Source organism: Camelina sativa, chromosome 3 (assembly GCF_030686135.1).
Source record: "Camelina sativa cultivar CO46 ecotype springtype chromosome 3, ASM3068613v1".
Classification (NCBI taxonomy): Eukaryota; Viridiplantae; Streptophyta; class Magnoliopsida; order Brassicales; family Brassicaceae; genus Camelina; species Camelina sativa.
Genome location: NC_141882.1, coordinates 16,777,509 through 16,799,844, shown reverse-complemented (window position 1 = coordinate 16,799,844; position 22,336 = coordinate 16,777,509). Strand labels below are relative to the sequence as shown.

The following is a 22,336-nucleotide window of genomic DNA, read 5'->3' as shown; positions in this document are numbered from 1 at the left end:
TGACAAATTGTAAAATTATTTAACCGGCGCTGATAAAACAAAAGAAAAAACAAATCTTACTTATATCAAATGTAAACGTGGTGTCCACTAGAACTTATTAGAAAGAAAACGAAAATTATTTGTTTCTGTGCATAAGAAAATCTCTCATATAGACAGAATTACACATATTAGAATTTTAATATAATAATATACAACACATTTTAGCGAATAAAATATCAGATTCTGAAAAGTTCAGCCATTCTTTTTTTGGTGGAAAAAATATACAATGTGTATACCAAGTATATATTTGTTTAAGAAGTGTTTGGACACATGTTATAAAGTTATATACAATATTTTAGAGAGAAACAACTATATCGACCTACTTTTGTCTACATAATTTTTTTTTTTCCAATTTACATAAATATTTTTTTAAAAATTTATATTAGCCAGATAGCCAGACAGAAGTTAGGAGGGTCAATTGATCGGGTTAAAATGTTTACATAAAGTTTTTTTTTGCATATAAAATGCTGAAGTTCTAGCAACGAAATTGGTATTTCTAGTCTTGGGCATTCGCCTATTCGAGTCAGGTTTAGGTATAAATTGATCGAGTTCAGATCTTTCATTAAGAGAAGTTTATGATCCAATAGGGTAAATAGAAAATATTGGTTTGGGTTCGGTTCAGGTTTTACTTGGTTCAGGTTGGTTCGGGTTTAAAATTTCAGAACCTATAAATATCCCGAAAAAATCGGGTATCATTGCGGTTCAGGTGTTTTGTACACAATTACCAAAATTTTATTCGTTTACCCAAAATATCTGACTTTTATCTGATTATCCCAAAATTTTCATGCTTAATATTAAGAGAAAAAACTTTTAAAAAATTTATATTTAAAGTTTTGGTTAAATTTTTGAATATATAGCTAAACATTCAATATAATTTTGGTTACTTTGGATGTAGAAAAAATTAATATTTTTGAATTTTAAGCTATAGTTTTTAATAACTATGTTATAAAGAAACAAATTATAACTAATATTATATGTATACTATTTTATTTCGGGTATGTCAGGTACCCATTCAGTTCTCGGTTTGGTCCCGGTTTCTGTTTTAAGTTTTCGGGTTTAGGAGATTAGGACCCAATAGGATATTTTACCGGTTCAGGGTTCAAATTCGGGTCCATCGGGTCGGCCCCGGTTCGGATTTTTGGTTTCAGTTTTTTTGCCTAAGCCTAGGTATTTTCTTAATATTTTGAAACCCCAAACTCAAGTTTGATCCTTCCACACTACACCAAATCCAATAGTCTCTTATCTTATATTTAATATATTTAATTAGCTTAAAAAATCAAAATTGACTCAGGTAATGGGTCCGCCATTGATACTGAGTATCAACAACAACGTGAATGGTTGGTTAGTACGTTCTAGACCGGACTAAATTGGACCGATCCGCTATTTTCGACCATTCACACACTTGTTTGATATATTCCATATTAACTCTGGACAAAATCTAGACCAATAAAATACATGATAGTTAGAGTGAACAATAATTTCATACAAAAATATAATTATCTTCCGCATTCTTTTGTTTGCTTAATGATGTTCCATACTTGAGTATGAAGTTCAACATACCAAATTATTAATATGCAATGTTTAGTATCGAGTGTATGGACTAACCATTCAAAATCAGCAATAAAATAACGAAACAAATTTCTTAAATATTTGGACTGTCCGTCTGTCCCATAGAGAATCACACAAACTATTGTATGACCATGGAAACCTATGGCAACCAAATTATATGAAAACTTTTTTTTTTTAAGATTGAGATTATATAGAAAACTAGAGTTAGGATAAATTGCCAAACCGTCTGTCCCATAGAGAATCACACAAACTATTCTATGACCATGAACCAATCCAATAATTTGTGGGTAATTGTTGTTGAAAGAACTATATTATATAAAAATAGATAGTTTTTCATTAAAGATAAATCGGTTTTCACAAATATTGTATCTGAATATAATTTGGAATCCCAAATTTAACCAAATGACTGATTTAATCAGAACTAAAAGATATTTGGTTAATTGTTGCTTTGACAGTAAGAACTAATTAACGAAAAATCCAATCAATTCGAACTAAATTTATTTTCGGTATTTTTGGCATCTTTCTAATTTTGTTTCGGTTAACTAATAATCGAACTAACCGATTCAAACTAACCCGTAAAATCAAAGTAGCAGTCTCCTAGTTATGAAAACTGTAAAGAAAATGTTAAACTACTAAATTTATAAGTTTATAATAATAAGGGTAAATTACATAGAATAACAATTGTTCATGTTTTTTATTCATCTTCTCGCAAAGTCAAACACAACTTTCATAGAATAGCCACAAAGTATTTTTTAGACCAAAATATCCATGTAACTAAACTAGATGATACAGTAATTATATATAGGTAGTTAGTTTTTTTCGTCAGCTACAAAGAAAATATAAATAAAAAATATGAAATATTAGATAATATAAATTTATTATTATTTCTTCAACCTCTTTTATTTTCACATTTTTTCTCTTTCTAGCGTTATAACTATTTTTTATATTTGTACTTTTAATTACAATTCATTTTTTTCTATCTTTTAAGACCCATTTTCATAACTTTTTTTTTAATTTGAATTGTACCGTTAAAAATGATTCGAGATTAATATTAACATGTGCATATATGTTATGTGTACGTACATGGTAATAAATTATATACTTTTGTATACATAAATATTAAATTGATTTGTATAATTATGTGTACGTATATGGTAATAATTAGTACGTACATGATAATAATTTTTGTACAAGATTGTGTATATATATGAAAATACAAGGATGGAGTGTTTCTACAAAAAAAAACATATATAAAGAGGAAGTGTATATAATAGTACACAATTTTGTACATGTACCCTAAATCACTATACTAAATACATATATACGATATACGCCACATTTTACACTAAACATATACTACTTAGTGCAATATTACATTCTAAATTCAAATTTTATTTCAAACTTTTCTATCTCACATACATTTTTTCTCTTCCATTCTTACACTTATGATTACAAATTGCAATTACATTTTCACATAGATTTCAACACTTAGGATCAGTTCCTTCTTTATCTGAGATCCCCTTCTAATGAACCAAAAATAACCCCCTTGAAGCTTATTGCGGCTCAAGCAGCGGTTTATACAATTTGCCATGAGAGAAATGCTTGCATTTTCACCGGCAATCGTACCCCAATTGCAGGTTTGAAGCTAACTAATGAAACATAAAAAAAATCAACAATGTCGACAACTACATTGACATTTGAAATCATGTCCTACAATACCTCACTAGTGATCACAAGTTATTTTAATGTACGTACATATATATGTGTATGTACATATGAACGTGTACGTACATATGAACACACAAGTTGTTTACAAACAAAACATTCAAAACATGTACGTACACCAGTTATTTTAATGTAACATTCAAAACATGTACTTATGTGAGAAATGCGATGGCAATCATCATAAAACGAACTATGTCATTCAATATTGTTTGAGACTAATTAGGGAGAGAAGTGAAACAATCACACATAAAGATATGTATAACTGAAGCAATAACACATTCTCTCACTGTATTCTCACAATTACAAATAAACTCACCGTTGAATATAGTTATAGAGGTGTCAAACCCATCGTTGAACATAGTTATAGAGGTGTAAAAAATATAAGCTATGTATGTTGCAGTTTGGTGTACGTACATAACGTTCTTTTATTTAGTGTATGTTGCAGTTTGGTGTACGTACATAACGTTCTTTTGCATAGTGTACGTCCACAAATTCGTTTTAATGAAGGATATTATTGTAATTTTGTAGTCATCTTCAACATATCTTCTTCTACAACCCTAGCTAATATTGTCGTTGTTGTTCACCAGAAATTTTCTCTTTTTCTTCTTCTCGCCAGAGTTCTACACACCCATACACTTCAGAAATTTCCTCCCCTTCTTCTCACCGGAGTTCTACACACCAAAACTCACCGAAATTTTCCTCCACTTCTTCTTATCGCTGGAATTATACACACCCAAACTCATTAAATCTTCTAACACATCCAAACACGCTGGAATTATACACATAATAGTTTGGTGTACATAATATTTTGTTTAATGTACGTAATAGCTTGGTGTACGTCCATTATGTTATTTTGTTTAATGTGTACGTCCATAAAACTGTTTTTAATAGAGGATAAAATTGTATTTTTGCACTCTTCTTCAACATTGGTATCTTCTGCAACCCTAATATTGCAGCCATGTTCACAGCTCCTCTTGAACCTTGTTTTTCTTTACCGTTTAATGTAATTTACACCTAAACCTTGTAAATCTAACATATAGTAGCATATTTTAAATTCAAAAAACTAAAATTTTTGAGTTTTTAAAGTGTTTGAACCAATGAAGCAAATGAGAATCATTTTTCTTTTCTTCTCCTCGCCGGAGTTCTACACAGCAAATCAAAATATTTCTCCTCCTCTTCTTCTTCTTCTTCTTCTTCCTGGAGTGCTAAACACAATTTTGTTTCATCGGAATTTCTTACTATTGTTCTCTCAGTTTCTTATTTTTTTTGCGAAGGAAGAAGAACCAAATAATTAAGATAACTTTCAATTTATATTTTTATTTTTTAATTAACCGAACAGAACACCTTTGAGTAATGACACCAAACTATAATTTTCTAGTTACAGGATATTTTTGTCTCTTTTTTTAGGGTAGCTATTGTGTGAAAAGTGAAATTGACTTTGTCAAATTGATAAGAGAAAATGTTTTTTTGGTGTGATTTGTGAAAATTTCTTTAATAATAATAGATATAAAAAAAAGGAATCAAAAGTGTTCAGTCTAAAAAAGTGATGGTGGAGAGTTCTAAGAAAATGCTGTGGAAATTGATAACATTGTTGGCCGAGATTGTGGATCTGCTTGTAAGCACGATAAAGCCACTTCCACCATCTTCACGAGCTTCTCTCTAACCTCTACCTCTGGTTCCGGTAAACGTTCATCGAAAATGCTCCTCGGCGACAGAGTTTCTCCCGGAGGCGAAGACAAAATCGAAACCAAATCTCCCGGATGTTTCCCCTAACGTCAGAACTCCGAAGCTATACACATCACATTTCTCCGTCATCTTCATCGCGTAAGTCAATTCTGTTGAGAAAATTTCCAGAAACTATTCTGTCAAATTTTAACTTCGAATTTAGGGATTTTAGTTTCATTGATTTTAGATTTACCTGGAGCGACGTAGCCGTAGGTTCCGGCAACGGCGGACCAGTTGGAGGAATCTATTTTGAGAAGCTTCGCTGTGCCAAAATCGGAGATCTTAGCTTCGTAATCGTTATCCAGAAGGATGTTGTCGCTGCTAATATCATGGTGGACGATTAGAGTTGAGCTGTCATGGTGCATATACGGTAACGCATAAGCCACACCTTTCACGATGTTGATCCTTTTGGTCCAGTTGAGATGCTTCGCTTCTATGTCGTCAGCTAAATTTTTTTTAAAACTTCCTTTTTCCATGTACTCATAAATCAGGAAAGTGTGGCGGCGGTGGGCCCAGAAGCCGAAGAGCTTCACTACGTTGGGGTGACGGATCTCTGTTAACGCTCTTACCTCGTTTAGGAACTCTTGATTCACCACTGGCTTTGACATCTCTTCGTCCATCGTCTGGTGTAGCTTTTTAACGGCTACGATTGCACTTGGGAGGTTTGCTTTGTAGACATTGCCGTATCCTCCGATTCCGATCAGGTATCTTGGATCAAATCCGTTTGTGGATTGGATGATATCTTGGTATTTGATTTTGCCATCATAGCAAAAGATGGACAAAGTCTCTCCAGTTTCAGCATCTGAGTTGTTCTTTCTATTTTTCTGTTTTTGTTTCCGAAGGCAGTAGGTAAATATCCCTGCGCATATAGAGAGAATGACGAGTGCTCCTAGGATTGGCACTAGTATCCAAAACACAAGGAAGCATTGTGTTCCTAGGATTGACGAGTGCTCCTAGGATTGACGAGTGCTCCTAGAATGACGAGTGCTCCTAGGGTTCTACGTTGAACAATCTCTTGAGTAATTTGCAAGTCATTGTGTTCTGGAAGATACTAGTGAATATTGGTCTAGAAGACTTGTGAGTCCGTGACATGTGGGATATGATAAAACTTGGATTGGTTGGTTAATGGATTATTATTCATCCTAGACAAAAAAATAGATTGAATGAAGCTCATTAACTATTATTCGTTTTTATTTGCCCACAATTCGCTTGGCTTATGTTTCATATAGTCTTCCTCTTTTGTATCAATCTGCAGTTTTTTAAAGGACTTTCATAGCTGAAATTGTGTAAATTTTTTTAATGTTTTATACTTAGAATGATACTGGTATTTAAGTTTATTCAAACATGTAAATTATGCATTTATGCACAATCCAAATTATTCAATTTTTAATATATTTTCATATAAATTATGCATTAAATTAGATCAGATATTTGTAAATCTTGCTTTAATTTATTTTAGTTTTTCTGTTATTCGTTTTGATTTATTTCATATTGAACTCTAGTGATATTCAAAATTGAGTTTTGTTTTTTGAAAGAAAAAAATACTTCTAGCTTATGTGCCTCACATATTTCTAACGAAAAATAAATATGATAGATTTTTTTATTGGGGTTTAAAAAACAACAAAGATGTTTATTGGAAAGACATTTGAAAATTAGAATTTTTGTTCATTTGACCGAAATTATATTTCGGTCAAATGTAGTGACGCCTTTTTGTATGAACACAAATATCTATTTTAGCTATCCAAAAGTTACGTATATTTAGAAATCCAACAAAAAAAACAAACATATAGATTATTTAAAAAAAAATACGTTTTACAATTCTCCCTGCGTCAAAATTATGTTTTATTTCACATATTATATAAGAAATTATCTCTTATAACATTTCTTGTTTTTCAAATATTTTTTCTGTGAAACAAATACAAATATATAAAACATTACTTAATTTAGACGGAAAGAATTAAGTACTCATCAAACCGAATACCGATTATACTGACTCAATGGGTGGAAATGGTTGCATAAGAGATGAATGAGTTGAAAAAATATGAGTTGAACAAAATTGGTTATATAGCATTCAACTCATTCATCCAGTAAATAGGAGATAAAAGAGATGAACAAATTTCTTTTATAATTTGTTCATTTCTCCTGTTTTTTTTGTTGAATGGGTTTCCAACTTATTCATCTCAAATGGAAAAAAATTGGATGAATGATCATTCAACCTCCTTAACCTTTTAATTTAAATAATCCATTTTCACCCAATGTTTTGCTATGATCCAATATTCATTTTTCGATTCAACTATTTTGTTATTTTGTTATTTTGTAGAGAACAAAAATCTAAACGGAGAATGTCACAAAAAGCGAAACGGATAAATATGATAGGAATCAGTTGATGGTCAATAATTAAGATATGAAATAAGAAAACAACTATTTAAGTTTTAATCAAGCTTCGAGTTTGTTTGCATGAGTATTCTTGTTTCGATTCAAATATTTTATATTCACTTTGAGGAGAACGAAAAATCTAAACGAAGAATGTGACTTTTATTTATAATCTATGAGAAGTACACAATAATATATCAAAGGAAACAGTTCGATGGCTAATAAATAGGAGATATATGACGAAAACAACTATATATATATATATTTGAGTTCTTATATTTAAGCATATTGTTCGGTCCATTTTCGAGCTGCCTGATCAAATTTTAATCTATCATTCTTAAACTGCACTCCAATCTCAGGTACAAGAGGATCATCTGGGTTTGGGGCCGCCAATAGTGCACTTATGGATAGGAGCGCCTGTTGTTTATATATTAACAAAATTAACATAAATAATACTTAAATGATGAAAAACAATGAAAGATAACGAGAAAGCACAAAGTGAACAATATAAAACAAAATATTTGAGTCGAGTTTTTGAACCTTTTCAACGGTGGTAGAAGGAGTCCACTTGTCTTTAAGAATGTCAAGACAAATCGATCCATTGGAATTGATATTTGGATGGTAAATCCGAGTTCCGAAAGTAAACTATAAAAAAAACAACAAAAACAAAAGTAAAACATATTTACTTTTGTAGTTAAAAACAAAAGTTAACCTCTATCAAAATTTAATATTTTTATTAGTATATAAACAACCTTGGGTGGTTTAAAAGGATAGTCTTCAGGAAACTCAATGTTGATGCGAAAGATGCCACCAACATAGGGAGTACCCTGGGGTCCGTAAATCGTCGCATGCCATTTGAATGCGTCGTCTACACCTATATTGATACATTTCACCAACAAACAATATTACTATAGTTGACACCAAGAAAAATTCTAATAGTTTACGTATTTAGTGTGGTTGTGACTTGTGATTACATTCAGAAATGTGATACAAAAAAAAAAAAAAAAAATGTGATACAAACTTTTTATATAATGCACAGAAAAAGAAAAAAAAAATTACTAACCAACACTATACACAGACGTATTGGAAGCCATGTCCTTCTGTTCCTTATTAATTCGCTGTATTGCTCTAGCCTTCACCGACATTTTTTTCAATTACTCAACAAACTATATGTATATACCTTTGCATAAAATGAAATAATGAAGTTGTTAGTATAAATTGTGACGTAGAAATTATTACAATATATCAAATTGTTAAAATAGATAAAAATGAATCGCTTACTAGGAAGATGTTAGTATGGATTGTGTTGTAATAAAATGAAAGGGTATCGGGCTATATATAGTTTCAGAAAATTGACACAATAAATGTCTTCATAATTATATAATCACTAATAATAATATAATATCTTTTTATAGTATCTCTGCTTTTAAGTATTGTCTACATGCACGCATGATAAAAACAAATCTTGCGTATATAAACTGAATTTTTAACCATTAATGGTATATGATTAATTCTTTTTATTATTTTAAAGGAAAAATAAATAAATCTATGTACTATTAGTTAAAAAAAACCAGCGTGCAAAATTTATCAGATTTCATTAGCTAACAACAAAAAAAATACTTTATCCAGAAAAAGGGGCTAAATTGTTAATACTACTGCTTTCAAGACTAATAGTCTAATATACTGTATTATGTTTTCAAAAAGGCAAAAGAAAATATTATGAAAATTTCTGAAATTTAAGTGGAAAAAACAATCTAAGATCACACACTAAAGACTGATTAACTAATTTTTAATTAAATCATGGCGATTTCGAAGGCGATTGTTTTCAAGTTTTGAATGATTGATCCCGACGGGTTTGGGGGGCGAGGAGAGGATCTCCTTCGATCTCTGCTGGTTAATGATGATTGGATTCAGATCGGAAGTCTGATTCTTTTTGGGCAAAGTTTGATTCTGCTGGTTGCAGATCTTGGGATTGTGGGGGGCTTTAATGGGTTCTCTGATCTTTATGATTCGGCCGGGTGGAGTTTGTATATTCTTATAAGGGGGATTGGAAATGTCGAGATGGTGGTCTTGATGATGGTATCTGATGGAGATTCGTGGATGGTTCCAACGCTTACAATCAGGGGTTTGGATGTTCTGCTTTCAAGTCTCAATATCTGTATTTGGAGGGGATTCATTTCTCTGGATTTGGGCAGGTTTTGTTATTCTTTGCTAGTATCGGATTTCAATAAGGGAAATATTGTCTTCTGTGGTGTTAATCTCGGGATTTCGACGGATTTGGAGTGGGAGGGAATCCGGATTGTCGACTCCTATGGGTTTGTGTATTGGTCTCTGTGGTTTACTTTATGGGATTCATATCTGATTTGGTTGGGGATTCTGCTTGAGATCTCTTTATCCTGGTTTGGAAGGTGGATATCTTTGATTTTTCCTTATGATAATTTCCAGGCTTTTTCGATGGTTTTGATGGTACGATTGGGGATAATCTGGATAGTAATGGGAGAATATATGATTCGATACGGTCTGCTCTTGGGAGAAGGGGTTAGTGTTGAGGTATATAAACGAAGGCTTGCGGTTTGCTTATGCATCATCTCTCTCTGGTTTTGTTATTCGCTCCTTCTTGCTTTTCTTTTCATCTTCAGTTTTTTCTGGGTTTTTCTTGCGGGTGGCTATATTTCTTTTCTGCGAATCATGGCTCAATTGGTTTTCAGCAAGAAGAATGCAACACTGGTTCGTACTGAAACTGTGTCCATCTCCAGTTTGGTTTTGGCTCAGAGAATTCAGCAGTTCTCGATGACCCTTATTGGTAGGCTCATGAATCCGGTGTGTCAGAATATGGAGTCCTTGATAGCTAATTTCCCAAAAATTTGGAAGTTAGAAGAGAGGGTGGTTGGTGCCGATTTAGGTCAGGGGGTTTTTCAGTTTAATTTTGAGGATGAGGAAGATATTTTGTCAGTTTTGCAAAATGGTCCATACCATTTTGATGGTTGGATGGTCTCACTGGTTCGATGGGAGCCAGTCATCTCTTCCTCCTACCCTTCAGCTGTCAACTTCTGGGTTAAAGTGTTAGGGATTCCAATGCATTTGTGGGAGGTGGCTACTTTTGAGGCTGTTGGTAAGAAGCTTGGGAGGATTCAAGAGGTTGATGAGGAAACGGGTAGTCTATGTGTGTCAGTTAATGGGTTCAATCCGCTGATCTTCAAGATGGTGGTGCCTTTTGCAACTGGGGACGAGATTGTGGTCTCACTAGAGTATGAGAAATTAAATGGGGTTTGTGAGCATTGTTCCCGGATCACCCATGATTCCAAGGTCTGTCCAGAGGTTCTTAAGGGGGCTACTGTCCAAGGTGCGGATTTGCAGAGGGATAGTTGAGGTAGTCAAAGGCAATTTCCAGCTGTGAAGCAAGAACAGCATCTTAATGCTGGGGGTTGGGAAAAGCCTAGAAAGCATGCTAAGAGGGCCCTGGATTTTCAGTCTGCGGATTCTAGCGAATTTGGATATTTTCCCCAGCAACGTTTTGGAGGTCAGAGTTCTAACGGTAATGGTTCTCACCGTCCTCGTCAACAAGAGCATCTACAGGGTCACGCTTGGGGTCAGAAGAGGAGTTTCGGTGAGGTCACTGGTCGAGAGGAAGGTTCTCATCGCGGTACACATTCAGGGAATGGAGAGGGTTCGGGTAAGGTCCCCGGTTATGTTCTTAACCGAAAGAGTGCTGGTACGGCTTGGCCTAAACCTCTTTTTAAGGTCAAACAGGCGGCTGTTGTGGAGCATAGTTCGATGCGAATTGATAATATTGTGGGAGACCCCAGCTCTAGTGATCCACCAGCGGACAAGGAGGCTGAGGGGAGTGTTGTTAAGGGAGATGCCGGGGCTGATCTGGCTATGGATTTTGAGGTTGACAATGATGACTTGCTTGAGGATGGTGAATTTGATGATATGGGTAAGTCTGATCTTAACGGTGTCCAGGAGGGGGCTGTTTCTCCAACTCAGGGTGTGGGGGGTCATACGGATCAAGGGTCTGAGGTTCAAGTGGATCAGGTTACTGATTCCCAGGGTGATTATGACTGTATTCCGAAAGGTACACCCTCTTCTCATGTATCGGTTGAGTTAGATGTGGGGATTGTTAATAATGCTATGGCAGCATTTACTTTAGATGCGACAGGTGGGCATAAAAAGAAGAATTTTAATTCTTATGTTAGGAAGAGTGCTAGCGGTTCTAGGATGCCTTCTTTGGCTTTAGCTTCTCCAGGGAAACGTTTACTTGCTAAGGCTTTGTCTAAACCTGCAGGTGAAGGGAATAAACAGAAGCTGATGGGGAAACTGGGTAATAATACAGTGGGCACTAAACCTTCGGATGGGGGGCGTCAAGGAAAGAAAGGGATGGGGGCTCTCCCGAAACCGCCGGCTAGAACGTGAAGATTCTGAGTTGGAACTGTCAGGGCATAAGGGTGGATCTGACAGAAGGATATTTGGGAGATTTGTGGAAGCAGCATCGGCCAGACATCTTATTTTTATCAGAAACTAAAAAGTGATTTTCTTATTTACAAAAATTTCAAAAAAAGTTTGGTTATAATAATTTGTACACTGTTGATCCCCATGGTTCTAGTGGAGGGTTAGCTTTATTTTTCATGGATGAAATAAAACTTTCTATTTTATATGATAGTAATCGAATTATTGATGTTAAAGCTTCATTTGGTCAACAATTGGTTTCTTTGTCTTTTGTTTATGGGGATCCAATTCTGCAGAATCGTGCAAAGGTATGGGAGAAGTTAATGGATATTGGTTCTTTCCGGATAGATCCTTGGTTTTTGATTGGAGATTTCAATGAACTTGTTGGGAATCATGAGAAAAGGGGTGGGGCCTTACGGCCTGCTTCCTCTTTTGTGCCCTTTCAAACAATGATTCGGCACTGTGGTATGCTTGAATTCCCGTGTTATGGAGAGCAATTATCCTGGCGAGGTAATCGCTGTAATAACCAGGTGGTTCGGTGTCGCTTAGATCGTGCTCTAGGTAATGAAGATTGGCATAGTTTTTTCCCAAATTCGAGGGTGGATTATTTGGAGATGGTCGGATCTGATCATTGTCCCATTCTGGCTACTTGTCTGAAAACAGCCTCTCGCCGGTATAGGCAGTTTCGTTTTGATAAACGTTGGTTGGGAAAGGACGGACTTTTAGGTGCGGTAGAGTCCGGATGGGCGCGCACAAACAATTTTCGGGTACCGGCTTTTGTGGATAAAATTAGGAACTGTCGAAATTCGATTTCGTGGTGGCGGAAAAATAACGTGACTTCTGGCCCGTCCCTTATCTCTTCACTGAAGGCTGCCTTACAGGAGGCCAAGATGGATGACTTGATTTCTCAGGATGAGATTCGAGACATTGAGAGAAAATTAAAAGAGGCTTATCGGGATGAGGAGTTGTATTGGCAACAGAAGAGCCGGAAATTCTGGTTACGGGTGGGAGATAAAAATACAAAATATTTTCATGCTTCGACTAAGCAAAGGAGGGTCCGGAATAGGATTGTTGGGTTATTTGGCCCGGATAACGTTTGGGATGAGTCACCTTTGGGAATGGAGAATATAGCTTCCAAATATTTTGAGGATTTGTTTAAACGGTCTGATGTAACTGGTATATCAGAAATACTACAGGAGATTTCACCTATTATTACAGATCATATGAATCGAAGTCTAATAAGGGAAATTACGGAGGCGGAGGTTCGGAAAGCTTTATTTGCTATGCATCCAGAGAAATCTCCAGGCCCTGACGGTATGACAGCTTTATTCTTTCAACGGTTCTGGCCTTCATTAAAAGGAGATCTGGTGGCTCCGGTTAAAAATTTCTTTAGGACGGGTGGCTTTGATCCTCGCTTTAATGAGACTAATATTTGTCTCATCCCTAAGGTGGATCACCCACAACGTATGACAGAGTTTCGGCCTATAAGTCTGTGTAACGTGAGTTATAAGATTATTTCAAAAGTTTTATGTCTTCGGCTTAAGCGTTTTTTACCGTCTCTGGTTTCTGAAACACAATCGGCATTTGTGTCGGGCAGGTTGATTACTGATAATATCCTAGTTGCCCAGGAAATGTTTCACGGGTTAAATACTAACCCACACTGTAAGTCGGAGTTTCTGGCATTCAAAACGGATATGAGTAAAGCGTATGACCGGGTTGAATGGGATTTTTTGGAAGCGGTGATGGTTAAATTAGGTTTTGATAGGCGGTGGATTACTTGGATTATGTGGTGTGTTTCTTCGGTTTCGTATCAAGTTCTTCTTAATGGTCAACCTCGGGGATCTATTTTACCAAAGCGGGGTTTACGTCAGGGTGATCCTCTTTCTCCCTATCTGTTTATTCTTTGTACAGAGGTTTTAATAGCAAATATTAAAAAGGCAGAACGAGAAAAGAAACTTACGGGAATTTCTATTGCTCTGGCTTGTCCCTCGATTTCACATCTTTTGTTTGCGGATGATAGTCTGTTCTTTTGTAAGGCAGAGGAATCTGAATGTAGAGTGGTCATGGATATTATAGGTAATTATGGGAAAGCCTCGGGCCAGGAGGTCAATTTGGAGAAATCGTCCATTATGTTCGGCAAGAAAGTCCCGCCTGATGTAAGATCTCGGATTAAAAATGTTATTGGTATTTCTAGAGAGGGTGGAATGGGTTCCTATTTGGGCATTCCTGAAAATCTCCAGGGCTCGAAGACTGAAGTTTTTAGTTATGTTAATGATCGTTTAGATGAGCGAGTTAATGGCTGGTCGGCGAAGATTTTATCAAAAGGGGGTAAAGAGATTATGATCAAATCAGTTGCGTTAGCTCTTCCGACTCATGTCATGTCATGTTATAAATTAACTCAAGAGTTAACGTCCAAACTTACGAGTGCTATTTCAAAATTTTGGTGGAAGTCTAATGATAAGGCCAGAGGTCTACATTGGGTAGCTTGGGATAAGCTCTGTGAGGATAAATGCGATGGGGGTTTGGGATTCCGTGCTCTGGAAGAATTTAATGATGCAATGCTGGCTAAGCAGTTTTGGAGGTTGATTCACTACCCAAATTCTCTAATGGCGCGGGTGATGCGCGGTCGATATTTCAGGAGAAAACATCCTTTACTGGCGACTAAACCCTATTCCCCATCCTTTGCATGGAGGAGTATTTTTTTGACAAAGGGTTTAGTAGAAAGAGGGGCGAGGTGGCTCGTCGGGACGGGACATAATATTTCCGTTTGGAGAGACCCGTGGATCCCGGATCATCAGCCAAGACCGGCGAATGGCAGGGGTAGAGTTCTCCATCCTAATCTGATGGTCAATCACCTAATTAATCCCCTTACTTTGGATTGGCATTTGCCTACTCTGGAAGAGTTTTTGGATCCTGCGGACATTCAGTTTGTACGGAGTTTGGCGGTCAGTAAGTCATTGACTCCGGATAAATTGATTTGGCATTATACTAAATCCGGCAAGTATTCAGTGAAATCTGGTTATAGGTTAGCACGGGAATTTCATAAGCCTCTCGTTTACGGGCCGACATGCACAGTTTTACGGGCACAAGCTTGGAAGCTTGATGTTCCCTCAAAGGTCCAACATTTTTTCTGGCAGGTGGCGTCTGGGTCCCTTCCCGTGAAAGAACGGCTTGCTCACCGGGGTGTCCGTTGCGTCGATACGTGTCCGCGGTGCGGTTTAGCGGTGGAGACTATCAACCACGCTCTTTTTGAGTGTGTTCGCTCGCTTTTGGTGTGGGAGCTATCTCCGATCCAGTTGTCTTCGACTGGTTTTCCTTTTGGATCCGTGTATTCGAACCTAGATTTTCTTTATTCCAAGACTTTTTCAAATTCTGGGAGACCTAGCATTGGCTATAGGTTGCCTTGGATATTGTGGACAATTTGGAAAGATAGGAATAATAGGGTGTTTCAAGGAATAGAAGCAGAGCCCATTGATATTTTAAATCAGGCGTTAAACGATAAACTTTATTGGGAGGAGGCCAAGTCTGGCCCGGAGACTTATGTGGTTTCCCAGTCTTCCCTGGAGGGTAGGGATTCTTCGATTCGTTGCCAGGTTGATGGTTCCTGGAAAGGTACGGATTCTTTGGAAGGCTTGGGTTGGTGGTTTGGTAACGATGATAGGACGGTACTTATGGGAGCCCGCAGTTTGCGTCGTAGTCCCTCTCCCCTTCATACGGAGTTTGAAGCTTTGATTTGGGCTATGGAGTCTCTTCGGTCGGCGGGGATAGATTGCTCCAACTTTGAGTCTGATAGTTCCGAGCTGGTGGCGATGGTGCAGGCTCCCGACGATTGGCCAGCCTTCTCGTATTTGTTGGAAGACTTCCAAGCGCTAAGATCATCCTTCTCCACCTTCACTCTGACGAAAATACCGAGGACGTCTAACGTGAGAGCTGATTGTCTGGCGCGCTCTTCTAGATCTCTAGTTTCTGAACTTTGTTTTGTAAACTCTTTCCCTCCAAATTGGGCAACCAATTCTGGAATCACCTTTTAATTTATTTAATTGTTTGGTTGAAAAAAAAAAAAAAAAAAAAAAAAAAAAAAAAAAAAACAATCTAAGATCATACTGGAATCATTCCTCCTATTAATGGTAAACACAATTATAAAACATACATTAATTTTGTAAGAAATTATAAGGATATGCCGAGTTAAAACAAAATCAATCATTAATGAGAGTGTTAAAATAGTCATTACAACTTTTAATAATTAGATAAACTCGCGGGTTATCGGGTCGGATCTAACTTTTTATTTATTTTTTCCACCTTTTCGGTAGAAATGACACTTTGTGAAAAGGTCTAGTTTCGGAATAATTCCTTTAAAAGAGAATACAATATAGTTTCAGAAACTGGTTGTCTTTAAATCAAAGTTCTGAATTGATTTTTTGTTGGATAATTCCAACTTGTGTTTGAAGTTATCTCATTAAGAAGGTACTTAAGGAGATCAGAGATAAGGATGCACAAACAAGGTTTAGATAAGGAGGAGCTTATTAGATAAGGCTTTTATGTTGTAATCCTATTAGAATTAGGAGTTGTCTAATTCATTATAAATAGAGAGGTCAATAGAGAGGTTTAGTTTTTGAGAAGTTTTCTAAATCATAAGAAAAAGTGTTCTTACTTTCAAGTTTTCAATCCTATATTTGGTATCAGAGCAAGGTTGTGTTGCTGATCTAAAAATCGGTGGAGAAGATTCAAGATAAACATGGTGGCCGAACCAAATCCACCGTTACGAACAAAGGACCTTGGAGCACCATCAATCCAATGTCCTTTACTCACACCAACTAATTACACAGTCTGTTAGATGAGGCTGAAGATCATACTTCGAGTCAGGGAAGTGTGGGATGTAATCGAACCTGGAGCCACAGATGAAAAGAAGAATGATATTGCGACTGCCCTTCTATTTCAGTCTGTTCCAGAGTCACTTATTTTGCAAATAGGAGAGCAAGATTCAGCCAAATCACTTTGGTGTGCCATTCGATCACGTCACCAAGGAGCGGAACGTGTAAAGGAGGCAAGACTTCAAACCTTGTTAGCAGAACTAGAGCGTTTAAAGATGAGTGAATCAGATTCGGTATATGACTTTTGCTGGGAAGATCTCAGGGATTGCATCGTAGTCAGCTTCTTTGGGAGAGACCATCGAAGAACCGAAACTTGTAAAGAAGTTTCTCACAGGATTGCCTAGAGCAAAGTTTATCCATATGGTAGCTTCTCTAGAACAAGTCCTTGATTTAAACACAACAACGTTTGTGGATATTGTGGGAAGACTAAAAGCTTATGAGGAACGAATTGGTGAAGTTAGTCCAGTCGAAGATCAAGGGAAGTTGATGTTTACTAATACCTCTAATAATCGTGGAGGATATGGCGGTTTTAGAGGAGGATCCAGAGGTAGAGGCAACTATGGTAGAGGAAGCTACGGTAGAGGTAATTTTGGCAGAGGTGGTTTCGGTAGAGGCAGGGGTCGAGGGAGATTCAACAACCAAAACCAAGGAGGAGAAACCACATAAGAGAACCAAAAACAACTGAAGAAAGATCTATCTAAAGTAATTTGTTGGAGATGCGACAAACCTGGTCATTATGCGACGACTTGCACCAACAAACCGAAACAGAGTAATAACCAGAACCAAGAATCAAATCTCAATGAGACACATGAAGCAGATGGACTCTATATGCATGAAGTTGTTTTCCTCAATGAAGACAAGGTGATTCCAGAAAATTACGATATCAACAAAGGCAATGCAAGTGTTTGGTATTTAGATAATGGAGCAAGTAATCACATGTCAGGAAACATAGAATTCTTTTGCAGTTTGGACGAGAGGATTAAGGGAAAAGTGAGGTTTGGTGATGGCTTATATGTTGATATTGTTGGGAAGGGAACTATTAACTTTGTTTGCAAAACAGGCAAAATAAGAGCACTCAAAGAAATCTACTATATACCCGAACTGAAGCACAACATATTGAGTTTAGGACAAGCAACAGAAGGAGGGTGTGAGGTGAACATGAAAACGGGTTTTCTAACACTTCTAGACCCATGTGGAAGGCTGCTTGTAAGAGTTACCAGGTCATCAAACCGTTTGCACAAGAATCTGATGGAGATTAGTTTACCAATGTGTCTGCAGATCGAAAAAGATGAGGCTACATGGCGTTGGCATGCTCAGCTTGGGCATGTAAGTTTCACTGTCATGAAGAATATGGTTCAACAGGATATGGTTGTAGGAATGCCACACATGATTCATGAGAAGGATATGTGTGATGTGTGTCTAGCAGGGAAGCAAACGAGAGGTTCTTTCCCGGTTAAAACTAGTTTTTGTGCATCGCAACCATTGGAATTGGTTCACGGAGACTTATGTGGTCCTATTTCACCACAAACACCAACCAACAACCGCTATGTTTTTGTGCTAATTGATGATTTCTCTAGGTACATGTGGACGATGTTGCTAAGGGAAAAGAGCGAAGCCTTTGAACGCTTTAAACGATTTAAAGACTTTGTTGAAAAACAGAGTGGGTTGGCTATTAAGACTTTTCGAACCGATAGAGGAGGAGAGTTCACTTCAGGTGAGTTCAATCAGTTCTGCGAGGAGAATGACATTACTAGACACTTGACTGCACCATATAGACCACAACAAAACGGTGTGGTAGAGAGAAGAAACCGAACTTTGATGGAGATGACAATAAGTTTGATGAAGGGGATGATGATCCCGAATGATATGTGGGGAGAAGCTGTATGTCATTCGACTTACCTCATTAATCGAGTGATCACAAAAGCACTGAACGGTCAAACCCCATATGAGTGTTTTATGTCCAAGAAACCGAACATTGAACACTTGAGAGTGTTCGGGTGTGTTGCGTATGCAAAGGTCAATGGACCACAGTTGAAAAAGCTAGATGATAGATCAAGGAAAGTGATCAATCTCGGCACAGAACCTGGTTCTAAAGTTTATAGACTCTATGATCCGATTGCCAAGAGAGTAGTGGTTAGTAGAGATGTTATTTTTGATGAATTTAAGGCTTGGGACTGGTCATCTACGGCAGTTGAGTCAGAAGGTGAACCAGGAGCATTTAAACTCTTTCAAGACGGTTTTATAGAAGATGGTGGTGGACACGACAATGATCAAGACAACGATCAGCAAAATGCAGACCAAGAAGCTATAAATCATGATAACAAGGAGGAGCAAGAAAACGGAGAAGACAATGTGGGTGATGAGATTGTCGAAAACCAAGTTCAAGGTCAACAAGTCGCGGTACAACCCTTGGTAACTAGGTCTGGTCGTGTGGTAACAAAACCAGTTTATCTCAATGACTATATCTTATTTGCAGAAGCAGAGAGTTGCAGTTTGTTCCTAAAAATAGATGGAGAACCAGAAAACTATTTTGAAGCTGGAAAGATAAAAAAATGGATTGATGCTATGAAGGTTGAAATAGATTCGATCATTAGGAACAACACATGGGAGCTTGTAGACAGACCAGTCAGAGTTAAACCTATAGGAGTTAGGTGGATCTATAAACTCAAACAAAAGGCTGATGGTTTGGTGAATAAGTTTAAGGCGAGGTTAGTTGCAAAAGGATATGTGAAACAACAAGGCATAGACTTCGATGAGGTGTTTGCTCCGGTAGCAAGAGTCGAAACTATAAGGCTACTGATAGCACTTGCGGAAACAAGAGGTTGGGAGATTCACCACTTAGATGTGAAGACAGCTTTTCTTAATGGTGAGCTAAAGGAATTGGTCTATGTTACTTAACCTGAGGGGTTCGAGAATAAGGGAGAAGAGGATCGAGTGTATAAGCTTCATAAAGCCTTGTACGGACTTCGTGAAGCTCCTAGAGCGTGGAATTTAAAGCTTGATCAAGTTCTTAAGAAAATGAAATTCAAGAAGTGTGTGAAGGAACCAACAATTTATCGCAAGAAAGAGGAGAAGGAGTTCTTGATTGTAGCTATCTATGTTGATGATCTGTTCATCACAGGAACCACACTCAGTATCATTAGACGGTTCAAGGAGGATATGTCAAGAAGATTTGAGATGTCGGATCTAGGAAAATTAATGTATTATCTTGGCATAGAAGTCATTCAAGGAACATATAGAATAAGGATAAAACAAGAGGGATACGCTCAAGGAATCCTTACTGATGCAGGGATGGGTTCCTGCAACTCGACTCATGAACCGATGGAGCCGAGACTGAGTTTGTCGAAAGCAGAGAAAGAGAAAGAGATCGATGCAACTAGATACAGAAGAACTATAGGATGTTTGCGATATCTTCTTCATACAAGACCAGATTTGTCTTTTGCAGTTGGAGTTCTTAGCCGCTATATGCAGAGTCCAAGAGTGTCTCACGGGCAAGCTATCAAACATGTTCTAAGGTATCTAAAGGGAACTACAGGTTACGGTTTGTTTTTCAAGAAGGATGGATCAAGAAGGATCACCGGATACAGTGACAGCAGTCACAACATTGACATCGACGATGGAAGGAGCACCACAGGACATGTTTTCTACTACGGCTCATCACCTATTACGTGGACAACACAGAAACAACCAACTGTGGCATTGTCATCGTGCGAAGCAGAATTCATGGCCGCTACGGAAGCTGCCAAACAAGCAATATGGCTTAAAGAATTATTGAGTGAAATACTAAGTTTTCAAGGAGAGAAGATCCTACTTAGAGTTGATAATAAAGCAGCCATAGCTCTAACCAAGAACCCAGTTTTTTATGGGAGGACGAAGCATATGCTTGCCAAGTACCATTTCATTCGAGAGTGTGTAGAGAATGATCAAATTGAAGTTGATCATGTGCCAGGAGAGGAGCAGAAAGCGGACATACTTACAAAACCTTTAGGTCGGATTAAATTCAAGGAAATGAGGAGTTTACTCAGAGTTGAGGAGATTAAGCTTCCCGGAGTTCATGTTGGAATTACGGGGAAGAATGTTGGATAATTCCAACTTATGTTTGAAGTTATCTCATTAAAAAGGTGCTTAAGGAGATCAGAGATAAGGATGCACAAACAAAGTTTAGATAAGGAGGAGCTTATTAGAAAAGACTTTTATGTTGTAATCTTATTAGAATTAGGAGTTCTCTAATTCATTATAAATAGAGAAGTTTATAGAGAGGTGTTCTGTGTGACTTGAGAGAGATTTAGTTTTTGAGAAATTTTCTAAATCAATAAGAAAAGGTGTTCTTACTTTCAAGTTTTCAATCCTATATTTTTAACATAGATTATTTTTTTGGAGTTCCAGTACTCAATAGCAATAAATTGATTTTTTCTTTTCGGACTTAGCACACATGGAAGTGAGCGAAACAAGTGAATGTTGTGGTCGACTTGGTTTTATTGAAATTGTGATGAAAAGATGTGTATTTCTCTTTCAGTGATAAATCTTATTTGACTAATTTTTGTTGTCGCAATTAGAGAACAATTCTTGTGGTTAATAGTAAACTAACCACTTGAGGGAATCAAGGATACAAAAGAATGGGAGGTAATTACGTTCAATTGTGAATTTTACTCTCTATGACTTCATTCAATTTTTGTTTTGTTTGATGATCATTTGAATTTTTCACTTTGTTGCAGGAAACAATCTAATGAAGCAATGACGCTGGCTCCCCTTATAAAAGAGATTGTCGATCATTATATTGGTTCTGATCGATTACTTCAGCAATATTGAGTCCTCCGGGTTGAAAACTGCTAGAATGGAAGAGTCAAAATGAGATTGTCAATATATGACAGTTACTTCAGTGGAAAGATAAAATTGGTCATTGGTGGTTGGAGTATGTGTTTTTTACTAATGCGTGTGCTGATATGTCCTCTCATTGCTCCTTGGCATGTCAAACATTGATGTTTATGATGTTGTCCATTGTATTAGGGGTTCAATTTTTAATTGTTTTTTTTTTGTATCTTCGTAATTATATTTATAAACTACAAGTGAAAAAATTATGAGCTTATGAGTTCAAAAAAATATTTATTTTTGACATTAAAAATTAATTAATATTTTATATAAATAACTCCACGGCATTATATACTTATAAATTATTTTATATAAATACAGTAACAATTTTAGTAAATATGATTTAGAGTATTATTGGTAATATTATGTTATGATCACAAGTACTTTTTCGAGACAGGATAAATACATGTAACGGGAATTAGTGCTCTCTCTTATACAACTAAAAAATAGAACCCTAAATCAATTTAAAACTTGAAGAGAGGGTGATATTATAGTAGATTTGATGGAATTTTAATATTTTAGAACTTTGAGAGATTTGAGTGTATTTATAGAACATTTAGTTATTTTGTTAGAGATTTTAAATGATTTGATGAGAAAATGATTTGAGATTTGAAGAAATTTGATTACTGAATTTTAGGTGATTTTAAGATATTCAAAAAAAAAAAAAAATTGGATTTCAACGTTGTCACTTGGTTATCCTCAAGATTTGATTTTCAGAG

General features: G+C 36.5%; 3 protein-coding genes and 1 pseudogene across 3 annotated transcripts; 2 read left to right on the top strand and 2 right to left on the bottom strand.

Moving 5' to 3' along the window:
- Positions 1-4,795: 4,795 nt before the first annotated feature.
- On the bottom strand, positions 4,796-6,093 carry LOC109130626 (putative leucine-rich repeat receptor-like protein kinase At1g35710 pseudogene; annotated as a pseudogene).
- Positions 6,094-7,571: 1,478 nt separating this feature from the next.
- Positions 7,572-8,741, bottom strand: LOC147947031 (putative ubiquitin-conjugating enzyme E2 31). Its single transcript, XM_087495918.1, has 5 exons — positions 8,713-8,741; positions 8,495-8,611; positions 8,184-8,305; positions 7,972-8,076; positions 7,572-7,848 (listed from the first exon to the last, which is right to left on the bottom strand). Exons 2-5 carry the CDS (start codon positions 8,574-8,576, stop codon positions 7,711-7,713), a joined length of 447 nt encoding a protein of 148 aa, XP_087352044.1. The 5' UTR covers positions 8,577-8,611; positions 8,713-8,741; the 3' UTR covers positions 7,572-7,710.
- A 2,192-nt stretch (positions 8,742-10,933) lies between these two features.
- LOC147947030 (uncharacterized) lies at positions 10,934-12,091 on the top strand. Its single transcript, XM_087506248.1, has 2 exons — positions 10,934-11,506; positions 11,717-12,091. Exons 1-2 carry the CDS (start codon positions 11,206-11,208, stop codon positions 11,842-11,844), a joined length of 429 nt encoding a protein of 142 aa, XP_087362374.1. The 5' UTR covers positions 10,934-11,205; the 3' UTR covers positions 11,845-12,091.
- Positions 12,092-14,720: 2,629 nt separating this feature from the next.
- Positions 14,721-15,908, top strand: LOC147947029 (uncharacterized). Its single transcript, XM_087507331.1, has one exon. It carries the CDS (start codon positions 14,721-14,723, stop codon positions 15,906-15,908), a length of 1,188 nt encoding a protein of 395 aa, XP_087363457.1.
- The last annotated feature ends 6,428 nt before the right edge of the window (positions 15,909-22,336 follow it).